Genomic DNA, 20,799 nt, shown 5'->3' with positions numbered 1-20,799 from the left:
CGGCATGCCTCCCACAGTGCTGGTCACCGCTGAAGTCTCTTGCCAGATGAATCGAATTACATACAGGGGAACGGTGGGAGGGGAGGGGAGAACTGGGAGTTGGGATTAGCAAATGGAGTATATATAGAATGGGTAAACAAGGTCCTACTGTACATCACAGGGAGCTATATTCATATCCGACAATAAACCATAATGGAAAAGGATCTGCAAAAGAACAGATGTGTGTGTGTGTGTGTGTGTGTGTGTGTGTGTGTGTATAACCGAGTCACTTTGCTGTCTAGCAGAAACTCACACGACATTAAAAATCAACCCTACTTCAATAAGATTTCTTTCAAAGGGTAGACCGACTACCTGCTGTTCCTTTTTACCAATTACTGTGTCAAATGATGCCGCAGCGTGGGCTCCACGTCACAGAGACAAGCACGAGAAAGCAAGCGCACACAAGGTCACGGGTGCTGCCGGCGTCAGCAAGTCCAAGATCCAAAGTTGCATGTCTGGCAGGTGTCGTTATACTGAGAAGTATATAAACCGGAGAAGCAGAAGAACACCTCTTAGCATGGCTCAACATTGATTCCATGTCTCACTGGACTGCTGGACTGTGGGTCAATCATGTCCCTGGAAGCCAAATGTGTACAGACAAGAGAAGCCTGCGGGGGCTGCCAGCTCTGGGCTCCGGTATCAGGTCCCACACCCTGGGGTCTTAAAGCACCCCTCTGCACGCCCAAGGGAGGGCCATCCAGGCTTGTCATTGGCAGTAAGGCCCTCTTTTTCTATCTAGATGGGGACCTGGTGGGAAGTTTTCTTTCCATTTCCTGGTGATGGGGGAATAAACACAGCGTCTGTACATTTCTGAAGATGAAAGGAAAATCCATCCTTACGAATGCCCTGTGTTCCCCAGGAGCGGCTGGAGAAACAGCCCTGCAGTTCCAAACACACAGACGATTATAAACACCCACAGGAACACCCTGTCCACCACCATGGCCACGTACTTCCAGTCGTCCTCTACCTGAAAGGTAAAACGTCAAGCATCTGTAAAAACTGAAAACCATGGGAGATAAGCTCTATTTCAAATAAAAGCTGCCTCCTTTGCACAGAAGATTCACTCACAATTTTTAAAGCAAGTATCCCTACGATTCTGGTTAACCCGTGTCTCCTCCGTAGTGCACACAGAGAACAACCGTTTGCCTGCAGATGGAGGGTGCGTGTGCGCCATCAGTCCTGGGGCAGAAGGCTGCAGTCAGCAGGCTCCCGCAGGACACACAGGGCTTCTCCTGACTGCAAGTGTGTGTGTGTGTGTGTGTGTGTGTGTGTAGGTCGTTCAGTCAAGTCTGACTCTGCGACCCCGTGGACTGTAGCCCGTCAGCCTCCTCTGTCTGTGGGATTTTCCAGGCAAAAACACCGGAGTGGGTTGCCATTCCCTTCTCCAGCCTGGCTGCAAGTAGCAGCAATGAAAGAGCTGCTCAGATTGCTCCATTCTTGCATCAACTGAGAAAAAAGCACAACCTGAAAGTTGAGAATTAATTTATTTTTAATTGGAGGAAAATTGCTTTACAATATTGTGTTGGTTTCTGGCGTCCAGCAACTCGAATCACTCATAATTATATAAATGTAAGCCTCTCCCTCTTGAGCCTCCCTCCCCCCCCCCTCGAGAGTTATGTTTTATTCGGTGGATTTTCTGAGGACTTCAAGCCTGGGAGGCAGCCTCTGAGATCGCTCTGAGGGACTGCCCTGAAGAGGTAAGGGAGGGGCCAGGATAATAAGGAGATTGGCCTTTTGGCTGAGATCGCAGACGGTAAAGCGTCTGTCTATGATGTGGGAGACTCGGGTTCGTTCCCTGGGTTGGGAAGATTCCCTGGAGAAGGAAATGGCAATCCACTCCAGTACTATTGCCTGAAAAATCCCACGGACCGAGGAGCCTGGTAGGCTACAGTCCATGGGGTCGCAAAGAGTCGGACACGACTGAGCGACTTCACGTTCATGTTCACGTTTGCAACAAAGACCAGGTAGTCAGAATACCAGATGATGTTGCAGAACATTCTGCTGCATTTGACTGCCACAGTCATCCTTTGATGTTTCAACTGCCTAGTTTTTGTTGCAAAACCTCCTATATATCCTGGCTCCTCCCTACCCAATCTCTTGGGATAAACCGTAATGGAAAAGAATACTTAAAAAGAATGTATATAGATATCTGTTTAACTGAGTCACTTTGCTGTACAGCAGAAACTAGCGCAACGTTGTAAATCAGCTATCCTTCAATTGTTTTTTAAGTTTTTAAAAAGATTACTATTAATTAAGGAAAATCAGGCATCTCAAGGTAATGAATTTACTGCTTTTCTATAGGTGGCAAGAGGCAAGAGTCTGGGCCTACGGAAATCATTCCTTGGATGTGCACCTTAACTGTCTAGGGCCAGTATCCCACTTTCTCCATCCTGAGGCCCCTCAGGGTGCACAGCTGGGGTTGACGGCAGTGACTGAAGCCTTGACGGCTGCAGCATCCATTGTTAACTGGTAGAGTGGGACATTTTTCACCCACTCTTGTCATAAGCACCATGGAACCTCCTGACCCTGCGGCAAGTCCAGGAACTGGGTTTGAGGGAGCAGAGGGTGGGGGATAAGCCCTGCAGGATGATGGGCCCCCAGCAGGAGCCAGCAGCCCTCTAGACCCTGGCATCACTCTAGTGTGGAGAGTTCCTTAGACTTCTCCTGCCCTTCCTGTTCCCAACCTCCAAGAGCCCTACCGGGTGGTGCTGAAGTCCGAGCAACTGTCCCCTAGGTTTGACGAAGGGTCCTCACAGAAGGGAGTCCCAGGCTCACCTGCTGCTGATACAAACCCCCCTCCACCTGTGTGACACGCACTCACTGTCCTCCCTGGCACCAATGGGCAGACTTCAGGTCTGCAATGTCCTTTCGTTAGGAGATATGGATGCTGGCAGCTGCCATCAGGTCAGACCCAGACCCCTGGCATGAGTTTCCAGAGGCGCCTAGCTAGTCATCGTGATGGGATGGAAAGTTGGCATACATTTCTTGAGCTCTCTGTCTCTGGAGGATGGGGAGGCCTGTCCTGCTATAGTTAGGCCCTGGGCAGCAGGAGCCAACTGAGTTGAAGCTAAAAGTATCCCCGAAGCTCATTCAACCAGCACCTGCATCCGCATCAGGTCTAGTGAGTGTGATTGGAGCTGCAGCATTCCGTCCTGTCCCTAGGCTGGCTCTTCCTTCTGCCAGCCTTCCTTAAGCAGGGGCTCTCAGTCTAACTAAACCAAGACTTCCCTGAGTGTTTATTTTAAGCAGATTGCACTTGAGTTGACATTTCTGGAGGCGAAGATTTGCTCTGAGGCTTCCCCTTACTCCATCCCTTCACCAGGGCAGTTCACCCATAACTGCAGCCTCACAGAGCTGGATCTCAGGGCACCCACTCTCTGACTGTCTTGCAAACAGAACTGACACTGGAGCTCTGACTAGGGTTCTGCGCAGGGCCCCTAGGACTGCCGCGGGCGGACGGGCTAGAGGGCTCACGCATTTACCTCCTTCGTTTCATTTTGGTTCTTCATGTTTTCCGCTATGAAGTGAACACTATCGATGACGTCTTCGACTTCAGGCGAGAGCTCCGAATTTTCAGCCGTCCACTGTAAAGGCTGATGACTTGATCTTCTCTTGCTGGTGGCAGGTCCACCGGATCTGTGACAGTGGCAGCATTCTTTAAGAAGTCTGGGCTCTTTGCGGTGCTCAAACTTGACTTTGGCAGGCCTGCTGGAGACTCCTTTGGGGTTTCTATCAGCTCCTGCCTCCTTCATCTTGTCCAGAGGCCTCTTCATCATCAGGATCTGGGGTAACAGCCGGAGGAAGACCGCCTTCACCCACGTGGGCATGTTGTGAGTGGTCGGGGTGCGATAGTGGATGTTCAGCACAAACACCGTCACCACGATGGACAGGGTGACGAAGATCATGGTGAACAGCAGGTATTCGCCCACCAGGGGGATCACGAGAGACGTGGACGGGATGGTTTCTGTGATCACCAGCAAAAACACAGTCAGAGAAAGCAGCACTGAAATGCAAAGCGTCACCTTTTCACCACAGTCAGAAGGGAGGTAGAAGACCAGCACAGTGAGGAATGAGATAAAGAGGCAGGGGATGATCAGATTAATGGTGTAAAACATCGGGAGCCTCCTGATATAGAAGGAGTAGGTGATGTCTGTGTATATCTCTTCACAACAGTTGTACTTGATGTCATGCTTGTAGCCAGAAGCGTCGACAATTTCCCACTCACTGTTCTCCCAAAACTCATTCATGTCCACTTGAGAGCCAACGATGAGAAGGTCAATTTCAGCTTTGTCGTAAGTCCAGGAACCAAATTTCAGGGAACAATTTTGATGGTCAAAAGGGAAAAAAGTGATGTCCATAGGACAGGAACTCTTAAAAATCGCTGGTGGAGTCCAGGTGATCATGCCATCGTATTTAAGAAGAGCTTTTGTCTTGCCTTCGACTTGGAAGTTGCCGACCGCACTGCAAAGTAAACCAGACACTGTTAGCGACTCCCCCGTGCTTCGGGTCCGCCTGCGCCAAAGGCAGCTTCGGAAAAAGACTGGCTGTCGGGTGCACATACTTGTTGTAGAGAACGATGTCGGGCTTCCAGATCATCTCGGCGGGAACACGGAGAGTCTCAATGCCGTCATATTCCGTGGGGTCCCAACGCAGTTTATAATCATTCCAGATCTGAAGGAAATAGGAGTCAGGTTTAAAAATTGTTCACTTTCTTCTAATGTTAATTCTATATTGGCTCAACAGTTTTTTGAAAAGGTTTTTATTTGGAGAGTACATGGTTTAATCAGTCATTCCATCTAACTCTTCCTTTTGCTCTTAATCTTTCACGCAGATTTTGCAAGAAACCTATCATCATACAATCTTTTACTATTAGAAGTGGATTGTTACTAGAGCTTGAACATAGTCCTTGGAATGTGGAAATGCACAGTGCAGGAGACCCTGGTTTGATTCCTGAGTTGGGAAGATCCCCTGGAGAAGGGATAGGCTGCCCACTCCAGTATTCTTGGGCTTCCCTGGTGGCTCAGCTGGTAAAGAATCCACCTGCAATGTGGGAGACCTGGGTTCGATCCCTGAGTTGGGAAGATCCCCTGAAGAAGGGAAAGGCTACCCACTCCAGTATTCTGGCCTGGAGAATTCCATGGACTGTATAGTCCATGGGGTCGCAAAGAGTCGGACATGACTGAGCGACTTTCACTTTACTTTGGTTTCTACCAAAAGCTGGTGGATTAAACTCAAGGGGAACAAGGTGGTTGAGCTGATTGGGGCAAAAACAGGTTATCCACTGGATATTAGATATGTATCTATTGATTATTGATTAGCTGGTCAAGTTTATAGACTCAGTGTCCAAGTTCCATACACTATGTTCAATCTCTAGTAGCAATCCGTCTCTAATAATAAAAAGATACTAGGATGATAGGTTTATTACAAAATCTGCACAAAAGATTAAGAGCAAAAGGAAGAATAAGATGGCATGACTGATTAAACCAAATAGTGGAAATCTAAGCCACAGCAGAATCAAAGAGTGGGTAAGCATCTGGCTCTGGAGCTCAAGATACAAACGAAAATCGGAGACCCAAGAGCAGAAACCTTCAAAGGACAGAGTCGGTGAGAACTTTATCCCTAGGTTCTGCCCCTGAAGCTTGCAGCCAGGCAGCTGTTGCCAGATTGAGCTTTGGGCTCTGGAGATAGACAATATTTTATACTCTGTCATAAACTGGAGATGGAAAGCGGGCGCTAGTGGATTTTATCCCCTGGACATTATTGAACTGGCATGTCAGTGACATAGTTCCCAGAGAAGAGTAAATGACATAGACACATACGTGACGTAGCCACAAGTTGGTTTCCATGATCTGGTTTACTTCATCCTGGGAAGGGGAAACAATGCTTTTTTTAGCCTCAAATGTACCTGCTAAGAGAAGTGAATCTTAGAGCAAAAATCACAACTAAAAGGAGCTGAGCTGAGTTCATGCTAATGGAGGAAAACAAAGAAGACTGAACAGGCAACTTATAAAAACCAACCAAAAATACAATATTTCCACACTGGTCCCCACCCTGTTGACTTCGAAAGGAAATGTGGCTTTACTACTGTCTTTCAAATCTGATTGAAGCTTCACTTTTTCTGTGAAGGCTTTCTGACCTCTGCAGCCCACAAAGCCTTCTGATCTCATGAAAGAAAAGAAGGGAGAGAATGGAGAGTGGGAGGAGGGAGGGGACATTCAGCAGATGGTGGGGGGCATCACTGTTTTCATGATCTTCTTCCCCAGCTCTGCCCCAGCACCCTCTAGGCTCTCAGTCCTGAGTCCAGCCACTCCTCAAAGTGTCAGCTCAGCTCACCACGGAGCCTTCCAGCTAGATCCTGCCACTCCCCACTACACATCTCTCACTCCCGCCCAAGCCACTGCAGATTGCTTCACTCATTCATTAACAAATATTTATTGAGTACCTACTATGTGCTCTACAAATGCTGGGGTTACAGAAATCACCAGGATTGGAAAGTACCCCTACCTACGTGTGTCTAATGGAGAAGGGAATGGCAACCCACTCCAGTATTCTTGCCTGGGAAATCCCATGGACAGAGGCGCCTGGTGGGCTACAGTCCATGCAAAGAGTCGGACACAACTAAGTGACTAACAGACACGTGTGTATCTAAGCTTTTAGCTGAGGAGACAGAAAATCAAAAATAGATATATGATACAATGTAAGACGCTTCCCTGGTGGCTCAGATGGTAAAGAATCCGCCTGCAATGCAGGAGACCCATGTTCGATCCCTGAGTTGGAAAGATCCCCTGGAGAAGGGAATGGCAACCCATCAGTGTTCTTGTCTGGAGAATCCCCATGGACACGGGAGCCTGGCGGGCTACAGTCCATGGGGTCACAAACAGTCAGACACAACTGAGCAATACACACACACATAATGTAGGGCAGTGATAAGTCTAATGGGAAAAAATAAAGAGGGGTTGAGTGGTGTGTGTGTGTGTGTGTGTGTGTGCGCACGTGCATACACATTCCTTTTAAACGGGGTGAAGCAGGAAGGCTTCTCTGAGGAGATGGTTTAAGTAAGTACCTAAATGACCTGCAGAGGGTCACGGAGCTCTCTGGAAGAAATGCATTCCAGGCTGACATCCCAAATGTAATGTGCTCCTAAGTAGCTACCACCTCCCAGTGAAGTAGATACTGAAGACACATCCAGAACCTTCAGCGGCCTCACAGTGCAATGCTAGGAGGCTGTTGATGGTCACTAGCGCAGCAGTGGGTTCCCAGCACCTACCAACGTTTCTGCCCAGATGCATGAGCACCTTCCAGAGAGAACAGCTCACAGCTCAGGGAGCCGCAGCCGCATTGCACCCCAGCCCACTGGGGTTCGCTGAGCTGCTCTGCAGTTCTCCACGGCCCCCAGAAAACGCTCCCTGGAGACCTCATCAGCTTCCTTCTCCAAAGAGGTTTGTGTCAAGTCACGGTAAGCCCCAGGATTTTCAAAAGAGTTTCCTTAATGGCTTTCTATTGGTCAGAGCAGGCAAAGAAATGGACTATGCTTGTCCATGACTTTACAGTTACCCACGTCTAAGGACAGTGCCTTCTGTTCATAGGAGGGTCACCTTGTGACCTGCAGATTCCAGCAGGGGCCTTGTCAATAAATCCGTCGGCTATCAGTTGGGAGCAGACTAGCTCTGCAGCCCAGAAAGCTCTCAGAGGTAACAGTTATAAACATCTTCCAAAGACTCTTCCTCTCTGTCCACGAATATACTGTTCAGAGAACCAGAGCACACTGTGAGCTAGAACGCTGTGTTCAGAGGATTAAAATCAGCTGGCAATAGCATCCAGTATCCCTTCTCCCCATCTGTACTTCCACAGCCTGGCAGAGCTCCAGGTGGTGTGGACCTGTTTCATGGAGGGTAGACATCCCCAGAGATGTCAGCCAAATTTATGGATGAGGACCTGGTCGGGAAATCTCATTCTCCATCCAGTGTCAGACCACACCAACGGCCATGGGAACTGCTATCAGACAGTGCAGGCGAAGGAGGTCCAAGACCCCACAGTGCAGGCGAAGGAGGTCCAAGACCCCACAGTGCCACCCCCCATTCTTGGAACCATCACCCTGTGTCTCTCTCTTGGGAAAATAAGTGAGTTGACACCTTGATTGAATTAAAGAATTGGAATTACAATTTCAGGTGGACTTGATTCTGAAGCAGCAGCAACAGGTTTAGAGGCTGAGATCAGAAAGGCCAGGTGGGCTACGTTTTGAAAGCCTTCCGGTTTGTCATTTCAGGTATGCCAGGCCACCAAAAACACAGGCCAGGGGCTCTGTCCGGGCTCCATGGTCGGAGGGGGCCGTAGAAACACTCCTACTCTGAAGATCCTTCAGTCAGTAAACTTTGCAGCCAAGGTCATTCCTTGCAGCAGCAAACAGCCTTCTGTGTAGAGCTCTCTGGTGCTCTAAGGCCAAGCGTGAGGCTCAAACAGCAGCATATGGCCTAGAATCTTCTAGAAGGGAGTTGGTAATTGCATGCCTGGGCTTTATTGCCTCATAGTCACCCCCAGGCCTCACCACGACTCAGTGGCGACCATGCCTATGGCCCACAGGGACTTCCGGTGCTCCGCATGAGAACAGGTGGCCTCCAAAATGCTAATTAGGACTGTGATAGTAATATCGGACAAAGTAACTCAGAGGAAAAAAATTTCTAAAGACAAAGGGGCATTAAGTAATGACAGAAGATGTAATCCCATAGGAAGACATAATGATCCTAACTGTATGCACCGAAAACAGAATTATATGAAACAGAAACTGATAGAGCTGCAAGAAGAAACAGATAAATCCCCAGTTACAGTTAGAGATTCCCAGCAACCAATAGAATTACTTGACAGAAATCAGCAAAAATAGGGAAAATCTGAACAACAGGATCTAATCGATGTATACAGACACGCCACTCAAAAACAGCAGAACACACCCTTTTCCAAGCACGAATGGACTGTTAACCAAGATAGATCATATCCTTATCATGAGCCATCGAACAGACCTCAAAAATTTTAAAAAGTTGGAATCATAGTGTGCTTCTTACCATAATGGAATCAAACTAAATATCAATAACAAAAAGACAACAGGAAAGTCTCTAAATCCATGGAAATTAAATTTCTAAATAAGCCATGAGTCAAAGAGAAGGTCTCAAAGGGAAGCTTTTAAAATACATAAAACTGAGTGGGAACAAGACCATAAGACATCAGAATATGAGGGACACAGATAAAAACCGTTCTGAGAATAAAATTGGTAGCTAAATGCTTACATTAGAAATGAGAAAGTGGGAAGTTGGGGCTAGCAGAAGTAATTTATTCAATATAGAATGAATGAACAACAGGTTCTACTGTATAGCACAATATCCTATGATAAACCATAGTGGAAAATAATTTTTTTTAATGTATATATATTATATATATCTAACTGAATCACTTTGCTGTACAACAGAAATTAATACAACATTGTAACATTAAAGAAATGAGCAGAGGCTTCCCTGGTGGCTCAGTGGTAAAGAATCCACTTGCCAGTGCGGGAGACATGGGTTTGATGCCTGATCAGGGAAGATCCCACAAGCTGTGGAGCAACTAAGCCCATGCGCTGCAACTACCTAGTCTGTGCTCCAGAGCCCGTGAGCCACAGCTGCTGAAGCTGAGTCACTCTAGAGCCCGTGCTCCGCAACAGAGAAACCACTCCCTGAGAAGCCCTCGCACCATAACTAGAGTAGCCCCTGCTAGCCACAGCTAGAGAAAAGCTCGAGCAGCAATGAAGCCTAAGTGAATAAGTTTATCTAGCACAGCCCAAAATAAATAAGTGCATAAAATTATTTTTAAAAAAGGGACCAATGGGCTCAATGCTAATTTAAAAAAATAAAAATGAGTGGTCCCATCTAGGTGGGAGAAAACATCTGGCTGATTTTTTTAAAATCAGTGTTTACCGGCGTATACACACTTCCAATCTGGGCCAGAAGCCAGAGGATGGGCCAGGGTCAGCCCGGCCCCCTGGGAAGCACGGGCTGGAGAAACATGGTGGGTGGGCCCAAGACTTCAGATCCTTATCTGAGGCCTTCCCCCTAGGCACGCCTGGAGCCACCACCGTTTCTCCCAAGCAAAGCTGAGCAGAAGGAGGGCTCCTCTGTCTGCGGCTGCCTCCCCACCCCCATCCATGTGCCGTCTGTCTGCACACCACCGTCTCACAGATGCTTCGCATGCCCCTCAGGAGCCTGCCTATTCCTAGAATTTGGTCCACGTCCATAGCCTCGGGCCAGCCTGCCCCTGCCACGCCTTGGAGTCCAGAACCCACCCGGTACTGGGGCACCAGGCCCCACACCTCCTCTGCCAGCACCTAGGTGCCAAGATTGTTCAAAACAAAGAACTCTCATCCTCCCTGTCCTTGAACAGGGTACCAATTAATTTAAATGAAGACCTCCAAACAGCCATCTGCTTCTCAGGACTTGATGGAACCCTGTATAAAAGAAAGTGAACTTTTTCTTTATTCCGTAACACAGGAGACTTAGAGCAATTCATCTGTAGAGTAAAACAGGCATGAGTGTTGGGGTTAAACAGGCTTGACTGAGCTGCAGTGCTGCCATCTGTAATCATGTGTCACTGGGAACGTGGCTGACCTCAGCTGCTCTCTCCCCAGCTATAAGATGCAAAGGACAGCCACAAAGTGTAGACACTGGTACGTAATAAGTGCACGATGAAGTCAACTCCTTTTGTATTCCCCCTTCAACTGCCCCCCTTCGCCTCTTGGCTTCATAAACTGGTTCTGAGAACATTCCCAGAGATACACTACCTTAACAGATACAAATATATTACTTTGCCAACAAAGGTCCATCTAGCCAAAGCTATGGTTTTCCAGTAGTCATGTATGGATGTGAGAGTTGGACCATAAAGAAAGCTGAGTGCCGAAGGACTGAGATGCTTTTGAACTGTGGTGTTGGGGAAGACTCTTGAGAGTCCCTTAGACTGCAAGAAGATCCAACCAGTCCATCCTAAAAGAAATCACTCCTGAATATTCATTGGAAGGACTGATGCTAAAGCTGAAACTCCAATACTCTGGCCACCTGTTGCAAAGAACTGACTCATTTGAAAAGACCCTGATGCTGGGAAAGATTAAAAGCGGGAGGAGAAGGGGATGACAGAGGATGGGATAGTTGGATGGCATCACTCAATGGACATGAGTTTGAGTAGACTCTGGGAGTTGGTGATGGACAGGGAGGCCTGGCCTGCTGCTGTCCATGGGGTTACAAAGAGTCGGACATGACTGAGTAACTGAACTGAACTAAACAGAAATAATGACAGCATCCTTGGGGGAGTGGACCCCTTGCAATGGGCCAGCTTTGAAAGGCCGGTACTTCGTAGATTCTTGTTGGTTCTTTTTTTTTTTTTTTAAGTTTTTGCTTTTTTTTTTTTGCTGAGCCACATGGCTTGTGGGATCTTAGTTTCCCGACCTGAGATCAAACCTGGGCCCTTGGAGTCCAACATGGAGTACTGCCCACTGGATTGCCAGAGAATTCCTTTAAATCCCTTTATTTACCCCCGTGCAGTGAGTGGCAATTGCTCGGACCCCTCAGAGTTGGAGCCCCTTGAGGCCACGTGGTACATGGTGACCCCCTCGCACTTACCACATTGGCCAGCTGTGTGATGGCCACTTCAAAATACACGGTGATCGGGTCGGAAACGTTCTCCACGGGCCTGATGAACTGGTTATAATGAGCGAACAGCTTGTGAAAGAGCCTCTCCTCCGATGCGCAGCCTGCACAGCCTTTGGGCCAAACAGAGGGAGGAGTTAGAGAAGCAGAGAGCATGCCCATGGGGAGGTTCCAGGGCCTTCCCTCCCCAGGAGGCAGGCATGGGCATCAGCGGCCCCCGGGACACCGTCACCTGGTCACCTGGCCCTCTTGGCCAGGCTCCTTGCCTTTGTCATGGAGATGTCAAGATTAGGGCCTGCGTCTCAGGACTGGTGAGAGGGTGAACAAAGTGATGCTGGGAAGAGCGCTTCCAAGTGGGTGGCCGGCTCCATCACTGAACAGAACTCACCGGCTCGCTGATCTAGTAACTACAGTCCTGAACTTCCCTGGTGGTCCAGTGTAACGGTAAGACTTCCTGACAATGCAGGGGACGTGGGTTCCATCCTGGGGACATGGGTTCAATCCCTGGTCCAGGAAGATCCCACATGCCGCGAGGTAACTAGGCCAGTGTACTACGACTCCTGAAGCCTGTGAGCCCTAGAGTCTGTGCTCCACACCAGGAGAAGCCACTGAGAAGCCCCACAGTTAGAGCAAGCCCACCCACAGCAGTGAGGACCCAGCACAGCCAAAAATTAATTCATGAATTAAATTAAAAAAAAAAAAAAGTCCTGCTCTTTCTTGACAAAGGACTGATCTGACTGGCCTTTGTTTCTACAACCAGAAGGGTGTGTAGCTGGGGCAACTTCATCGAACAAACTCAAATAGCTATCAAGTTTATCAAGGTCTTAAGCCCTCCTCCTTTTAAAAATCAACTTTCAACTTCAATTACCTTGGAGATGTGTGAGAGTGCAAAGTTTCTAAGGGAAATTTTGCTGGAAATGTTTTTTAAAGAACCCCCAAAGTTCTTAAGCAATAGCTCTTTCAGTCATTCAGTTTCAGACTATAACGTAATCATATTTCTTTGTATTCTCCCAAGAATGCATTAAATGTAGGTTACTTGCCTTCATTTGACATAATTCATCTCATTAATACCCTTTTCCTATTTTTCCTCATAGAAGTCAAATTTGAGACCTGAGATATTAGGCTAAAATTTCCCAAAGGGATTTATGCCCTGAAAGAAAAAAAAATTTAAGGGGTTGCACAACTTACTAGGCAAAAGCAAATGGAATGGTAGCTGTTACACGGCTAAATAAAAACTGTTCTTTGCCAAATGCATTTGGAACCATGGAAACATTGAGATTTCAGCAGGAGAGAACAATTTTTTTCTTGAATTTTTTATTCTGTGTTGGGGTATAACCGATTAACAATGCTGTGATAGTTTCAGGTGAACAGCGAAGGGACTCAGCCATCTATATACACGTACCCATTCTCCCCCAAACAACTCTCCCGTCAGGCTGCCACATAACACTGAGCAGAGCTCCATGTGCTAGACAGCAGATCCTTGTTGGTTACCGATTTTAAATACAGCTGTGTGTATATGTCCATCTCAAACTCCCTAACTCCCCCTTCCTCTAGGCAACCATAAGTTTGTTCCATCTGTTGAGACAGGAAAGAACAATTTTAGACATAAACCATCATTGCCTGCCATCTTTATTAATAATGATAAAGATATTTCTCCATAAAACAGGTAATACAAAAATCCTCCTGTTCCCTATTTTCCTCCTTTAAGATTTTACTTTTCTTCTGAGACATTTCAGATGAACCCTCCATGAGTCTTGACAAGCAAATCCCCGCAAAGCCAACCACACGTGGAGGTGTGGCTTTGCAGACATGGACAGAGGAGCAGCTGTCTAAGTCCTAACTTTGAAAATGAATGACCTTCCTCTTGAGACATACCCCGGAAGAGGAATATAACATATTTCCCCAAACAAAGGCAATTACCTACAAAACGAAAGGTTCCATAGATTGAGGAATAGTATCAGCTAATAAACCACAGTTCTGAAAAAACATGTAAATACAGAAAAAGAAATTGAATACATCCATGGCAAAGATAGACAGGAAACTGTACCACTATTACTGTTGTGTATTTTCACTGGGAAAATAAAAATAAAATATGGTTTGCAAAGTTTTCTTGTCCTCCCCTCCCCATTCCCTCCAATCTCATTTTGCATGTTAAGTCAATCAATTAAAAATCAATAGGTTAATTAACAGCTGTTTGAGGAGTAACTCCTGTACAAACACTCTCCATATTTATCCATAGAGTATCCCATCTCTGCTCAGTGGCACACAAATAGAAGCGTATATACACGCAGCTAAAAAGGGAATATGAGAAAAAGCAGAAATAAAACCTACCTTTAAAGCACAGTGCAAATACACACCACCAGACACACAGCGCAAAGCGAAGGACTCCCTGACCGCCGCAGGGCAGCATGATGAAAACTCTCTGATTTCTTGTCTCAGTCAAAGGATTATGGAAAACAAAGAGCTCTCAGCCAGCCACTCACACTGGACTTTAAATCACCAGTCCACTGCAGTCCAAGTGTCTTCCATGAGATGAAAACCTTCACAAATATAACACAGTCGTTCCCAATATCAGAGGCTGAAGCCAACCAAAAGGGCAGACCCAAAGGACTCAGCCTGATAGCAGATGAGTCATCTCATCTCCTGACACTCTAGACTGCTTCTCGTACAGGAGCGAAGAGGAGGAGAAGCGGGAGGGGCGGCTGGGCGGACAGCCCCGAGCAGGGATGGAAAACTGTTGTGGTTAGCGCATCTTTGCCAAGCGTCGTTTCCCAGCCACGGTCCTGAGGGCAGTGAACACACCTTTCCTGAGCTGCAGCTGTAGGTAAAGTGCCTGCCAGGTCCCAGTGCGTGTATTCTGATTCACTGAGTTCCCTAGCCCATTGGGGCTTAAACCTGTTACCAGAAAATGTTCTAAAATAGGAGTCCCTGTTAGGTGTGGCTCTGGGAGAACAGAATTAATTTGGTTTTGTCTGACTTCTAGTGCTGGGTCCTTCTGAGCTCAGAGATCGTCCTACAGGGACTAGAGATCAGCCTCCTGAGAACGAGACGAATGAATACTGAACACAGGATGCCAACTGGACTGTTCTACGTTTATTTAGACATCCTTGTCACCAGCTCATTTCCTTATCATTCGTGTCTTTCCTCTGTAAGTTGTGTCAATAAGTCTCTGATGAATTATGCTTTCTGGCCAGATTTTGGTGTTGGTTAAGGGTGAGTTAGCAGCAAGATGAGAAGACAGCCTACAGAATGGGGGAATTTATTGGCAAATCAAAAAAGGGGTTCCTATCCAAAATATGTAAGGAACTCATAGAACTCAAGGGCAAATGAATAAATCCCAGTTGAGAAATGGTCAAAGGACCTGAATAGACATTTTTCCAAAGAAGACACAGATGGCCAATGGGTATATGAAAAGGGGCTCAAGCTCACTAATTGTCAGGAAATGTGAATCTAACCACAAACAGGTATCACCTCCTACCTACCAAGATGATGTTGTAAGAAGACAAGAGATAATAAGTGTTAGTGGAGAAAAGGAGATCCCTGTACAGTGTTTGGAATGTAAATTGGTGCAGTCACTCTGGAAAACAGTAGAAAGGTTCCTCAAAAATTAAAACTAGGACTACCATACGCTCTAGCAGTCTTACCTCTGGGAATACATCCAAAGGAAATGAAAGCAGTTTCTCAGAGCAATATCTGAACTCCCATGATCGTTGCAGCATTATTATTCATAAAATATGGAGACAACCTGCTGTCCCGCAATGGATGAATGAATGAAGTTGTGATATACATACATGTGTGCATATAACAGAATATTATTCAGCCATGCAAAAGAAGGAAATCTGTTTGTGACAACACGGATGAACCTGGAGACATTAAGCTCAGTGAAATAATCCAGAGGCTGACAAATACTGTATGATTTCATGTGCACGTGGAATCTAAAAGATTCCAGACTCACAGAAGCAGAGCGTAGAATGGCATGTTGGTAGGAAGTGGGACAGGGGTGATGACGCACTGTTGGTCGAAGGGCAGAACCTTTCAGTCATAGATGGGTAAGTGCTGGTGATCTAATTTATAGCACGGTGACTACAGTTACCATATCTTTGAAATTTGCGAAGAAAATAGATCTCAAGTGTTCTTACCACCCCCTCAACACAAATGGATCATGATGATGTGAATGATGTGTTAGGCTAACCATGGTGCTCATTTCATAATATAACATATGTCAAACCGTCACTTGGAACACCTGAAGTATACACACTTTCTATTGGTCAATTACACCTCGCTAAAGCTGAGGGGAAAGAAAAGGAGTAAGACGGAAGATGATGCCCCAGGGTCCTCCCATCCAAGCATTCCATGACGTTATCACGGCCACTACACTCGGCAACTGTGCAGACTTTAGACTAACGGTTTCCCTCTCAATTACACTGGCCTTGTATCTCCAGGAAGAACGGTCGTTTATTTAGCACCAGACTTAGACCCGGTGCTGGGCTGGGTGCCTCAGATATGTCTCCTTAAGATGTTAGTCAGTCTCCTTGAAGCACAGGGCCTTTTGTCCTTTGCCAAAATGTCATGAGGGGTTTGCAGAAAGAGTATCTGGACAACACTTTACCGTGATGGATGAAAAGCCAGCACATACCCCGAAACGGGGCTATGCCTCTCTAGTTTTTAGGGTAGAATCCAAACCAGGTTGGCTATTTTCAAAGTACCAACAACATTCTCTACTGTTTCTATTTCTCAGGCTTTGATGGATTTGTCCTCCATACTTTCTAACAGATACACACTGCAGCCTCTCAGGAAAGCTGGTATCTCATGTCTTCTGTTTTGTCCAACCACCCTTCTATGTAGCCATCCCCTGTTAGCTTAAAGAGCCCCTCTAGAGGAAGGATTCTGATGGGACTCATCCAGAATCGGCCTTTCTTCCTTCCAGGAGCATGCAGATGTCTGTCCCTGGTGCTAAGGTGCAGAGTGGGGGATGGGGGGACTTTGTGGGTGGGAGGGGGTCACAGAGGGACCTCACCAGAGGTGAAGGAGGCAGAAGAAAGAACACGGACTTTAGAGACAGACAGGTTTGGATTCTGGCCCCAGCACTTAGCATCCCCTGAGACCTGCCATTATCAGAAAGATGTGATTAAATTTGGCAACAGAAATCCTTTAATCTCTCTCTATCCAATTTTTCACGGAATTTTTACTCACTCTTTTACCAGTACAAATAAGTAACACGATTAAGTGAATCTACAGCCTGAACATATTTTTAAAATATTTCTTAAAATGTTTAAAATAGTTTAAAATATATTTTAAATATTTTCAGGAAGAGTATATTTTAAAAGCTTGTAAAGTAAATGCATTCTCCCATTCAAAGAAAATATTTAAACTATCCCCTTATTATCAGAAAAATGCTCGAATTTTGTCATTGAATTATGGACTTCAAACCATTTTTGAAAATTACAGAGAAAGAGGTTAAGACCAAGCATACAGGGGAAAACAAGCACAGTTTCAAAGAAATTTTTTTTAATTCAAGTAATAAAAGTTTAAAGACAGTGTGTCTTTTTCTGATGTTGCTGTACTGTTTCAGCTTCACATTCTGTGATTAGTTTTTGCTTTGCCTTATTGAACCAGCTGAAAGTTTCACGTTACTGATCATGGTTTATGGAGGTAGAAAGGCTCCCTGGAGGTGAGAGGTTAATTAACATAGGAAGAGCTGGGGTGTTTCTCCTTCCCCCACTTAACCTGCACCCTATCACCTCCTCCTTCCTCTCGGCCAGTTCCAAAGGGAAAAAGGAAGAAGAGGTGGATCTTAACTTTCTTCAAGACCATATCTGATAAAGACTATGGATTCTGTGCCCCCATATGTGTCAAACACCATGTGTCATATAATTCCCGGGGGTTCCAGAGCTTTGGAGTGCAGTCCTGGGTAGGGGCAACTGCAACTGGTTCCATCGTCTTCCCAGGATCTGTCCCCAGTCACTCCACATCCTCCGTTTTTCTTTTTTTGGGTTGTTGATTATTTAGTGACATGTTATTTAGCAGGCCAGGCTCTTCTGTCCATGGGATTTTCCAGGCAAGAATACTGGAGTGGGTTGCCATTTCCTTCTCCAGGGGATCTTCCTGACCCAGAGATTGAACCCGGGTCTCCTGCACTGCAGGCAGATCTAAATGTTTATTAATATTTATTAATTTTATTCATAAATAAATTTATTTAGAAATAAAATATTTATTAATATTCTCCTTATAGCATGTGTGCCACCATATTGAGCACCGTTGTTAATATCATTGCGGGTCTTGGTTGGAGCAAAACGGTTTTAAGGGCTCAAAAAAAAATGGCAGTTTATCTGAACAATATACATGACTCCACAAGCCGTGCAACATCTACACATCCTCTTTTTTCAGAATAACATATTCTAAAGAGCTACTGTGTCAGGAAATTAGGACTTCCCTGGTGGTCCAGCTGTTAAGACATCAAGCTTCCATGCCTGGGGGCAGGGGTTTAATCTGTGGTCATTGGGATTTTCATCATGGTGCAGAAAAAAAGAGGTTAGCACCTTAAAAAGCTAATGTGTCAGGAAATTGACAGGCTTCAGAGACTAATTGTTGGCTTCCTCTTTTGGATTTTATCCATAGAAGTAAACTTGAATTTGGAGGTTTTCTTCAGGGGGGATAAAAGTGATACTGGTTAATATGAAACTTTTTTATTAATATATTTTAAGCTTTTCCCTCCCTAGCTGCTAAATTAAAGCTATTGCCTCATTCTGCTCTACAAATAAAGGAGACTATTTGATACGGTTCTGTAAAATTGGTTATGTTCTTATTTGAAGTTTCAGGGATTTGGGGCATAGAAACTGCATGAATGAACATTTCACTGACCTTTTTCCCATTGTCAGTTCTCTTTAAACTCAAATGAGAAGACTCTTCAGTTTTCCCTAAAGAAATGTAAAGGAAATAACCTTTTAAACATGTATTATTTATAAATCCACTGCAGCAAAACATCTTCAATAATTTAAGGATCCCATATGCTTGGCTTTACTTTTTTTTCTAAACTGTCATTAAACACTCACATGTTTAATATCCCTAGTCAGTAGCATTTCAAATCCACCCCACTTGACATTTCCCACACAAGAAAAATAAAATAGCAAAAGGGTAATATTCAAATTATGTGGTCACTTTAGACCACAGAGAAACTTTTAATAAATAGCTCATAAAAGAGGCTCAAATGAACTGTACACCGCCCACATTTTGTCCATGTAAATTTTAAGAAATAGAGAAAGCCTTAGAACTTGGGCTGGGGTCAAGCAGTAAAAGCAGGAAGCTCATTGCTATGTTCAGACATTGAGTGATAATGATGGCTCTCTCTCAGCACTTCTTATCCAGTCATGAGGCTATAAGCCCTGTATCATCTCTGTTTTGTTTTAATCCACATGGCATTCAGCAGCAGTGAGACTCAGTTTTGTTAAGTGAGGATGTTGGCACTCAGACAGTCCATCATAGCAGCCACATGGCTGAGTTAGGATTCCAGTTTAGGTCTGTCTAAATCTAGAGTTAATGCTTTCACCTTAAAACTACACTCAAGCGCTTTTAGATTCATGAATACTTTATAAACCTGATGTATTTTTAGAGGGTTGTTACTGAAATGGGCCATGGTTAGCACTAACTTCGTTATTATTCCCAGAGCATCCCTCATGTGAGCTGGGAAGGTCAAGGCTAATTTGTGCAGGGAGTTGAAATGATGGACACAGGACCAGACATGAGTGAAAGCCCAGGGGATTGCCCTGCTTAGGGCTCAGGTGAGCTCCCTACTCCAGGAGCGTGGGTACAGCCACGTCCATGTTTGGGGGTGCCGTTGCTGGCTGTGCTGTGAACATCACTAAGTACCACGCTCTTCCAGCCAGAGTGATTCCTGCCCAGGACATTGGGAATTTTCTAACTTCCCCAGACTTTTCACCACACTAAATGGGTAGCAATGATCTCTGGGTCTAACACAGGAGAAAGAAATGTGCTTAAATCATAAATGCCCTCAGAGGGAGAATCAGTTCAAGGTGACCATTGTCTAAGGGCCAGCAGTTGTGGTCATAGAATAGATTCCACTACAGAAGACCCAGCTCTATGATTAGAAATAGAAATAACAATACCAATCAGTATTAGTCTCCCAGGGGCTGCTATAACAAATTACCACGAACTAGGTGGCTTAATGTAACCAGAAGTTTTTCTTCCATAATTCCCGAGGCCAGCAGTCCAAAGTCAAGATATGGGCAGGAGCACACTTCCTCTGAAGGCTTGAGGGGAGGATCCATCCTCTCCTCTTCCAGTTTCTGGGGGCTCCAGGTGCTCCTTGGCTTGCGGCACCAGCACGCCACCCTCTGCCTCTGTCATTACACGGCCTTTTCCTGTCTGACTGTGCTGTCCCCTTTCGGTCTTTTGTGAAGAAAGTGGTCATGCAATTAAGATCCTACTGGGTAATCCAGGCTAAACTCATCTCCAGATCCTTCACTTTAATCACATCTTGTAAAAACTTTCTCAAAAAAGGTCACATTTCAGATGAATGGAGGAAGAAGATGTGGTCCATGTATACAGTGGAATACTACTCAGTCATAAAAAGGACAAAGCAGTCCCATCTGCAGCAACATGGACGTAACTAGAGAGTATCATAATAAATGAGGTAATTCAGACAAAGACAAGTACCATGTAACATTACTTATATGTGGAATCTAAAATATGATACAAACGAACCTATCTATGAAATGGAAACAGAAAACAGACGTAGAAAAGTCTTGTGGTTACCAAGGGTTACCAAGGGGAAGTGGGTTGGGAGAGGAAAGGAGGTGGAGGTTGGGATTAGCAGATGCAAGCTTCTATGCAGAGTATGGATAAACAACAAGGTCCTACTGTATAGCACATGGAACTATATTCAATATCCTGTGATGAACTGTAATGGAAAAGAATATATAAAATAAATAAATTCAGTTATATATATATATCTGAGTATATATACTCACTTTGCTGTACAGCAGAAATTAACACATGCATTGCAAATCAACTATACTTTAATAAAAATAAATAAATTTTCAAGAAGTTTTCAGATTAATGATTTATAGCTAACAACAAC

At 45.3% G+C, this 20,799-nt stretch overlaps 1 protein-coding gene across 1 annotated transcript; it reads right to left on the bottom strand.

Annotated features, from left to right (window-relative positions):
- Positions 1-874: 874 nt before the first annotated feature.
- Positions 875-11,801, bottom strand: CHRNA6 (cholinergic receptor nicotinic alpha 6 subunit). Its single transcript, XM_068970699.1, has 5 exons — positions 11,676-11,801; positions 5,859-5,903; positions 4,601-4,710; positions 3,522-4,500; positions 875-1,006 (listed from the first exon to the last, which is right to left on the bottom strand). The coding sequence occupies exons 2-5, from the start codon at positions 5,883-5,885 to the stop codon at positions 875-877; spliced, it is 1,248 nt and encodes a 415-aa protein (XP_068826800.1). The 5' UTR covers positions 5,886-5,903; positions 11,676-11,801.
- Positions 11,802-20,799: the final 8,998 nt, after the last annotated feature.

The sequence above is a fragment of the Capricornis sumatraensis genome, chromosome 4 (assembly GCF_032405125.1).
Source record: "Capricornis sumatraensis isolate serow.1 chromosome 4, serow.2, whole genome shotgun sequence".
Lineage (NCBI taxonomy): Eukaryota > Metazoa > Chordata > Mammalia > Artiodactyla > Bovidae > Capricornis > Capricornis sumatraensis.
This window is presented reverse-complemented; position numbering and strand designations above follow the sequence as displayed.

Coding starts and splice junctions, on each gene's coding strand:
- CHRNA6 (XM_068970699.1), bottom strand. CDS start 5,885: ATGGAAACCAACTTGTGGCTACGTCAC. Junction 4,711..5,858: donor CCAACTTGTGGCTACGTCAC/GTATGTGTCTAT, acceptor TATTTCCTTCAG/ATCTGGAATGATTATAAACT. Junction 1,007..3,521: donor ACCAAAATGAAACGAAGGAG/GTAAATGCGTGA, acceptor TTTACCTTTCAG/GTAGAGGACGACTGGAAGTA.